We start from the raw sequence: 9,426 nt of genomic DNA on the forward strand, positions 1-9,426 counted from the left end.
TGGCAAAACTTTTCAATGAGAAGATGGCCTCGCATTTGCGCCTTGAAGTTGGGAATCACCGATAACAAACTTCAGTCAATCTTAAGTGATCCGCAGCACTGTTCCAGATCACTCAATCAAGTGATCAGTGACATGTCCAAATCAATGAAATGGCCCACACTCTACTGAAGGTTGAATACTCTTGATGTAACACCACCTGGAGGCATATTACATGCAAAGGATACACAGATTATTAATGAATGGCCTGCATATGTTCATGAATGTCTATTTTTGCAAAGACGATGGCAGTTGTTAATAGCATAAAAATTAACATAGTATGCCTTAAAATAAGGGTGCTCCATGTTTTGAACACTGTTGGGTGCCACTTCACTAATTTGAAAATGTGTCATGGGCCACTTAAGTGATCTAGAACAGTGTTTCTCAACCTTTTTAAGTCCATGGCTTCCCTTTGGACAATATTTTCTTCTCGTGGCTCCCCTTTGGACGATATTTTCTTCTAATGGCCCCGCCCCCTACGCTCATCCCAGATCAAGAACCTTTCTACTTACTGAATTGAATTTAATCAAAACTAAATTTTTAATGAACAAATATTTTATAAACAAAATTTAATTCTGGAATCCTGGGCCAAGCATGGATCCAGAAGGTAAATGCTCCTCCCCTCCAAGAGCCAAATCAAATGTGTAAAATATGGAATGATTCACACAACGAACCTACAATCGACCCTCCTAACACATCACCCTGGGTCTGTGCCTACCCTGGACTAGTGTTCAGTGAGCTTCCTTCTTGTGAAGGGTTTTACGCATGGCTGTCTCAACATCATGGGTCCCCCATCCAAAGTAATGTTCTGGCTCCTCATATTTAGCTGGAAGTGATTACGTACTTATATTCGAAAATTATAAAACCGAATCTCATCATGTAGGGCCTCCCTAAGGAGGACAGTCTGTAGGCTATACCGCCGCATAGGCCCGTGGATTAAGATGGCCCTGGTTCTATGGACAGTTCTGTTGGATTCTGAAAGTAGTAACATTTTCTCCCATCATATTTCAGTTGAGAGCTCAAATTCTTCACAACTTTCTGTGGCCCCCTTCACACATGTCATGGCTCCCCTTTCACTGAATTTTCACTCGTGGCCCCCTTAGAATATTTCAGGACTGTAAGGGGGCCATATGGCCCCAAGTTGAGAACCACTGATCTAGAACAGTGCCTCAGGTTACTTGTGTGATACGTAAATTGAGTGGTCTGGGAATGTGCAGTGAGCAACTTAATTGAAGTAAAAGTGTTACTCAAGTTATCTGTAAGTGTGCCGCTGGGCACTTAATCAGTCAGGTGGTTACTGTATTTTAGTATGAGTAAAGGTTGTTATATGACAATACATTCTGTATTTTATGGGACAGAATCATTATTTTTCTATATTATTTTTGTTTCCAGACCCTATTCCCCCCACCATTTCCAATCCACTTTGGATAATTAATGAGAGAGACAAACATGAGATTTTCAAATTACTATTCGATTTCAACAAAAAAATTTGAAGTGAAAGAAAAATCATCCTGATGATATAATATAAGGCTGAGCAAATCCAGTGTTCACTTTGATAAAATTTTAAATGTTTTACCAAACCAAAATTCAAACTACGGAGGGGGAGGGGTGCTTTTTGAATTTCCTCATGGGGTGGATACTTGTCAAAGGTTACAGAAGAGTCTCCGTGATACCTATTACATTGTGCATATCATTTTTGAGAAAATAAAAGTGCATTAGCATAGCTTATTTATAATATTTGAGATCTTTCTTTCAGTTAAATATTTCTTTGCACTCTGTTACAATGGTGTCCACTCTGTTACGGGAAGCTTTTTTGCAGTTTACAGGAAAAAAAAATGTAAGAACACTTCAAAGTAAGATGTTTTTCAAAATCGTGTTATAGATAAAAAGTGTAAAGTAAGTAAAAAAGAAACAAGGGATATCTGTATAATAAGTTTTCTCTAAGGGCAATTCAACCCACAAAAAATTATTTTGAATTTATGATCTGCAAAAGTGATAAGTGAAATATGGCTAGCAAGTTAAAAAAAATTAGCAATTCAAGTGAACAGTTAAAACTCATACCAAAGTATTTCATTAATGTAGATCGTCTGTTTTCATACTCTAATTCCAACTTTTTTAGATCCAAATATCGCTCTCTGTCTTCTTTGGCCTTTTCATAAAAAAAAGTATGTATTACTCTCATGAATTTATTATGGAAAGATAACTGCAATCAAATTTCTCTAAGTGGATACTATTGTGACTGATAGCCTTTATATACTCTTATTATTTCATGAAAAATGCAACAAAACACAGCTTCTTACATGTAAATTTTACACTTAGTGTGTTTATAATACAAATGTGTATTATAAACACACATTCTAAATGTGTTGTGAAAACACGGAGAGAACAAGAAAATGGATAGAAATATTTAGTATAAATTTAGGGAGTGTCATTTATATTGTGTTTTGAGGTTTTAGACAGAAAATAAGTGCATTCAGTTAGGTGGTTCCATCCACAAAAGCAGTATACGCTTTATCTCTTTTACGGTTATGCATTCACAGAAGTTTGATTGTTACTACAACAATAGAAAAAAAAGCTAGAATTCTTTTTCCAGTTCAATTATTTTCAATTTAATTAAATTAGAAATTCCAAGCATTTTATTAGAGCTGGAGTAATTCTGGCATGTTGTGCATAAAGATTCCTCTAGGACAGAGGCTCTTATCTGGGGGGGGGGGGGAATTATTGATATTTCAGGAGAGCTTGGATGTGAAAACAAGTGATTCATTGTTTTTACATTCTTATAAACGAATATTATTTTGTACAGGGATCTGCTGTCTTCATTTCATTGGCATTGGGGGTGGGGGGGGGGGGGGGTCCCACGGAGCTTTAAGGGTTAAGAATAGTCTTGGGATGAAGAAATGGAATAAATTTCACTGATGTAAACTGCTAAGGAGTCTGGAATTGTTGTAGGCTCTGTCCTGAATTTTGTTTTCTTTTTACGAGTAAAATTAGAAAATCAAATACAGTAGACTCTCACTAATAGGCCATGCACTAATCCAGCAGTTTTAGGAAAGTTTTCTTCGAGCATAGAAAAGGAAAACATCTCGATGTATGTTCATAAACAGAAGTTTTTATTATTCAAATGAGCTTTCTCAACAACTTCCATTAAATAAAGCACACCCTGGTCTGATTTGTGCTGGATTAATGAGAGTCTACTGTAAATAAAATTTTTACCTTAAAAAAAAAAAGGATTAAAACTTTGTGAGTTTAAGAAATGTGATAATTCGCTCAGTGTTATGAAACTTGTTTTCCTTCTCCTTGGTGTAATTATACCAAAAGAGCAATGTGGATCTATTTTATGCTAATTAAAAAACTACACAAAATTAAAGTTAGTTAAATTTTGTAAAAATAAAACAGTAAAAACTTGGTAAATATGCAAATTATCATACATATAAACGCATAACACGATCCCATGTTTCTTTCAACTTCTTCCTTTTATCTTTCAGTACTTTTTCATTCAGTAAGGGTGGAGTCTCCACGCTATATTCTAAGGAGGGAGAAAAAAACCATGAAACTGATTTTATATGGTATACTATTTAAAAATAAATAAACAGAAAAATAAAACAAAAAGCTCACCCATTTCATCTATTTTTTCTAGATCTGAAATTATTTGAAGAGGATCTTTCCCTTTCAGCACAGCTGCTCGAACCATTTGTCTTTGTTTTTTGTTCTACAGAATAAATGATATACACTGAGCATTTTTATCTAAGAAAATTTCAGACAGAAATTCTCATACATTCAGTGAAATAGCAACGTAATGATATTCAAAAGGCCAGAAAAACACGTTACAAAGGAGTTATCATTGGTGGAATATATTAACACTATGAAAAAATGCATTGGGAATATAGAGTAATATCATTATACAGCTGATTATTTGTTATAGAGAGTATCACTATATAGGATTTTCACTGTATAATATTATGAAAAATATTGGTAGCGCAATTTCTGGAGATCCCCTCAGGGCAGTAATCTCCTGCTGCCAAACGAAAAATGCAGAGGTACGGTGCAAAATATACAGATGTTTCTGGAGCATTGATTTCTGCCCATACAGTGGTGTCACCAACTTTGAAACTGTAAAACAAAGTTTTTTGGAATATTCGTTTCTCTCGAAGATTCGACCATACCTATAAATAGTGAGGTGATCACAAGAGAGAGGAGCGTTATTGGAGGTATTGGACTTGTTTGTTGAAAACTCTGATCTGGTTAGCGTGTATCCCTGCTTGTAAACACCTGTAAAAATTGCTGTTCTGTGAATAAATTTGTGATTTTCTGCAAAGTGTTTCCCTCCTCTGCTTATTTCAAGAACTTGTGAAAAATTATCCGCAACAATAAGAATAACTATGGTTTCAATGGAGATACATTACAATACCACTCATTATAGTGTCAGAATTCAAGGAAACAAATGATGGTGTGTTAACTCTTTAACACCCACATATTTTTTCTTAAAATATTTATATTAATAATACAACTTAAATTTGTAGGGAATATATATATATATATATATTCCCTACAAATTTTACTCCTTTTTTTCTCCCTTTTTACTCTTTCTTCTCACCCTTCAGTGGAACTCAGGCCAGTTTTTCTTGTTCCTGCACCTGCCAAGTGATTTCATTTTCTTCCCAGTTGTTCACAAAAGCATCCAAAACATATCCACAAGTATATAGTCTTCTGCTGTCTTTGGGTGTTAAAGGGTTAAATCGAGGTTCTACAACTACTAAACCATACACGTATCTCGTCCACATTCTTCTGCAAAATTTCTAATGAACTGGTACGTGCTGGAATGTGCGTGTACGTGTTGTGCATCTAATGTGAAGTTTGTTACTGTGTAATGCTAGTCATCATAGAGGTTCGACTGCAGCCTATTTAACTTTTTACAAATCCATTTAATAACAAAATAATCACAAAATTACACGACACATACCTTTTTCAATTCCCTTTTCCTCGCTTCTTTCCCTACAAATTAAAAGAAAAAAAAATTAAGGTCATTCTCATGAAAATGTAGCTACATAAGATGCAAATGAGTTCATATATGAGATGAGAATTAAGTAAATAAACCAATTTGTGTCTCATGTAACTAGATTAATTTCCCGAATTACATTGGGACAACAATGAAATTGAGTGTGTCATGGGGATATATAATTCCATTTTGGTTTTGACCTGTTGAGCTGAAAGATCACCATGAAAAAGTTTTACTAACTCTCGTTTTGGAGATATTAACCATGTTAAATGTAGGGCTTGACAAATCCCAGAGGCACCAGATCACCATGGCAATTAAAAAATTGACATTGGCGCCTAAAATAATCTGTGTGTGATTACTAGCTTGGACAAAAAAATACACTTGGCTTCTAAAATGTTTTGTTGGTACCTGGAATTTTTTTAGATTTCTCAAGAGTTCTGTTTTTTTTTTTTTTTCAAGTACTTTATGAGTGGTACCATTGAACAACAACGAAACCGTGTCTGACATGAAAATATACAACTGTGAGTAATTTTGGGAACAGCTATAGCGTAATTCCATATTTCTTTGGCAATTTTCTTTCTAGCCTATTAGCGCTTTCTTCCTGTTCTGGGACATATAGTCAGCCATTTTTTGACTTGAGAAATTTATTGTGTCCCACCTCTAAGCCACAAATGCTAAACTTATGGCCCGCAGGCCAAATGTGGCCGCAGAAGATTCCCAGGTTATTTAAGTGATCAACGGCACAATTACAGATCATTTGAGTGATGCACGACAAAATTTTGAAACACTTTAAGTGGCCCACTGCACATTTTCAGCTCACTTGAAGGAACAGTGGGACATTTAGAGATCACTAAAGTGGTTCAAAAGAGGACTTATCAATCGAATGAACGTTAGTTCAGGTGCCCACAAACTAACGAAAGGTTTTTCTCGTTTTTGGTACACCCAGTAAGGTGCCATTAACCTTCTACCAGCCAAATCAAGATTTGAATTGATTTTATATTTTTTTCTGTTATTTCCTGTCTTGATCCTTTAGTTTAGAGACGTCAATCATAAAATTCATCAAAATAAAGTTTGTGTTTTCTGGACTATAAAAAAAAAATTAAATTTTATTCCTCCTTAAAAACAAGTGATTTAAAAGAATTAAATTTATGGCATAAGTGCTGAAGTGAATGAAATTTTTGTTTTGTAAATTAAGTTTGGAATCTCATGCATTCAGGAAAAAAAAAATCAAGTGCTTTCATGTAACAAAAATATTTTTTTAAAATTAATAAAACCGATGTTAAAAGGCTGGCCGTTAAAAGGTTAAGAATATCTCATACTTTGTAAAGGGTGGTTGGTTGATGAAGCATTATTCAACCCCCCCCCCTTGTCATCAAGTCAGCAAACCCAAAACCCCTCCCCCCAATTAATGCTGGCGTAATGCTTTAATGACCCCTAAGAACTCAAAATTTCTCTAAGAAATTCATTGCAAAGCCACCTCCAAAGCCTTTTGTGCCCCTCACAATCCTATGAGCCTCCTATGTAGGCCTCTGATTGGGATTGCCAGTTGAGAATATACATAGGGTGGCAGGGCAAAAGTAGACAATCCCCCTCGATCACCATGCACACTCTCAATGAACCCCCCCCCACACATTCAAAGGGCATGTATTTGTGTATGTACAGGAGTCCGGCAAATCATTCAAGGACAATGCATATACACAACTGTTTACCCTCCTTTATAAGTGAGACAGGACATGAGGAGAGAGCATCTGTTGCGGTCTAATTCAGGTGCCCACAAACTAGGAAAAGGTTTTTCTCATTTTTTGCATTCCTAGTAAAGATGCGATCAAGAATATTTCATATTTTTATAGAGGGCGATTAATGACATATAAGCATCATTCAAACTCCCACCCCGATCAATTGAAAAAGCGCAACTACACAATACACCTACTATATTTAATAATGAGAGTTTCGATTTTCAATGAGCATTATAATGTAAGTAATTAAAATTACTCACGGGCCTGGTCCGTGGGATTCATGTACTTCCCACTTTTAGTGGTGTTGATGGAGCGCCTGCCCATGATTTAGCTCTGGACTGTTCCTCTTGTTACGAATAAATGAAGAGCATTCACTGGAGAAGACGACAAAATAAGGTGTCGTTTGAAACCAGAAAAATCTGAAATACGTGACCCGGCTAGGAAAAAGTTTTGTTTTTGTAGCTATTAACGATTGTGAGTAAAAGATTGTTTGCGAGGAGGTTTGATGACTCGACTTGACTTAATGATTCTTTTTCTTCTTTAATTATACAGGACTTTATGCCTGTGGGCCATCCCCCTGTTTGAGAAAAATATACCAAAAGCTAGGCTGACCATATTTCCTCGAGATAAATACGGGACATTGGGATTCCAAATACGTGAAAATACGGGACATCGCCAATTATCGCCAAAAATGACGCCAAAACCGAACAAAGTCACCAAATATTGTTGAAATAACGAGAAATCACAATGGCGGGAAATGCAGCATTACTGCAAATTGCTGTGGATTGAAAAGAATTCCACGAAAAAAAACGTTCACCAAGACAAATGTGGGAGATTCATATACTCATTTATAGTTGCAGTTATCATAATATAATTTATAAGTTGAAAATAATTTCAATCTTTGATTTCAATAAGGAATAAAAATTCAAGTAGGCTTCGTGCAAAATACGGGAAAAACCGGGACACTTTTGCTAAAAAGTCGGGACAGCCAAAAAAACAGAAAATACCGGGACTGTCCCGGGAAATACGGGACGTATGATCACCCTACCAAAAGCATACGACATCATATGAAAAGTATACTAGCAGCAATGAGCTATAAGTAAAGCGTTTACTTATAGCTCAGTGACTAGCAGAAAGCAAACATAAACACGAAAAACGTAAAAGTACTTTTTTACGTTTTATTTAACTTTTTTTTAAAAAAGCTATTTTTTCTCTTCTTGAGAAAGATGGGAAAAAAGAACACAACGAAAACCAGACAAACAAAATGCAGATGGAGATGCTAAATTAAGGTGACCATACGTCCCATATTTTCTATCTTTCTGGCTGTCCCGACTTTTTGGCAAAAGTGTCCCGGTTTTTCCCGTATTTTACACGAAGCCTACTTGAATTTTTATTCTTCATTGAAGTCAAAGATTAAAATTATTTTTCAACTCATAAATTATATGATAATTACAACTAAATAAGAATATTAATCTCCCCCATTTGTCTTGGTGAACGTGTTTTTTTATCGTGGAATTCATTTTAATCTACTGCAATTTGCAGTAATGCTCCATTTTCCGCCATTGTGATTTTTCCGTAATTTCAGCAGTATTTGGCAACTTTGTTCGGTTTCGGCATCATTTTTGGCAATAATTGGCAATGTCCCGTATTTTCCGTATTTCTCTCGATAAAATATGGTCAGCCTATGCTAAATGAGATGAAGGAGATGTCTTCGGGCTTAGGGAACGATGCTAAGCCACTTTTAAATGATATAGTGACAGGGATTCCCTAGATGAGTGTTTGTATAAAAACAAAAATGAACCAAGCAACCCACAGTGAACAAATCACCACTAAAAGACAGAAAAAGGAACAAAAACACAAACAAAAAAAAAAACTCAAGAGACTATAGGTAACAAAATTCTCAAAACAACTGATAATGATCTTTGAACAATCAGACTTGCCTGAACAAATTTCAGACCAACAACTAACTCGTCGGGAAAGAGAATTAAAGTTCGAAAAACGTACATGAGAGAATCCGATACAAGAAAACAAAAAAAGTGAGAGGATGTTTCTGGTACATTACATTGTAGACATAGAGGGTTAGCTACTTTGCTAATACGATGGAGGTAATCATTAAAGGGGGCCTGTTGCGAATGAGTTTGTAAAAAATACATTCAAACCTTCTACTCGGAAAGAAAGAGAAGTTCTGGCAGCAGTTAAGACTGAGCGAAACTCTCGAATAGATAAAAAAAAGAGCATTACGAATATTTTCCTTGAAATGACGAGTGTAAAGTGAACGAATGTCTTCCGCATGAAGGCTAGAGGGTAGTAGATCAACAGTGGAAGAAGCTACAGTTCTACGGGCCCCCAAACTCATTAGGACGGCCTTGGATATGTAGAATATTTCAAAGGTTCTTAACCTTTTATGTTTCACTGACACTTCGTTCAAAAAGTCACAGGCTAGGAAGCCCCTTTGCGAATAACATGAAGGCCACGGACCCCTTTACAGAATAACATTCAGTATATTTTTCTGAAAAAACACTGAAAGTTGATTATTTTCTCATTCAAGTTCACGGACTTGTTGTAGGGGGAATTGAAACTCCTCCAGGGATCCTTGGAAGGATATATAACTATAGTTAAGAATCACTGATGTGTATATGTTGCAGCGAAAGCCCGAAG

At 35.7% G+C, this 9,426-nt stretch overlaps 1 protein-coding gene across 1 annotated transcript in view; it reads right to left on the reverse strand.

Annotated features, from left to right (window-relative positions):
• The window catches only part of LOC149076735 (uncharacterized), a 35,979-nt gene extending 28,682 nt beyond the window's left edge, over positions 1 to 7,297 (reverse strand). Inside the window, exons 1-5 of the mRNA XM_089244372.1 lie at positions 7,029 to 7,297; positions 4,997 to 5,028; positions 3,652 to 3,745; positions 3,465 to 3,562; positions 2,098 to 2,185 (exon numbers count right to left, since the gene is read on the reverse strand). Of these exons, the coding sequence (XP_089100498.1) occupies positions 2,098 to 2,185; positions 3,465 to 3,562; positions 3,652 to 3,745; positions 4,997 to 5,028; positions 7,029 to 7,092 (376 nt within the window). The 5' untranslated portion in view covers positions 7,093 to 7,297. The remainder of the gene's footprint in view (positions 1 to 2,097; positions 2,186 to 3,464; positions 3,563 to 3,651; positions 3,746 to 4,996; positions 5,029 to 7,028) is intronic.
• Positions 7,298 to 9,426: the final 2,129 nt, after the last annotated feature.

Source organism: Pholcus phalangioides, unplaced genomic scaffold, assembly GCF_987345545.1.
Source record: "Pholcus phalangioides strain wild (caught in Gottingen) unplaced genomic scaffold, Ppha-v1.0 ptg000015l_1, whole genome shotgun sequence".
Lineage (NCBI taxonomy): Eukaryota > Metazoa > Arthropoda > Arachnida > Araneae > Pholcidae > Pholcus > Pholcus phalangioides.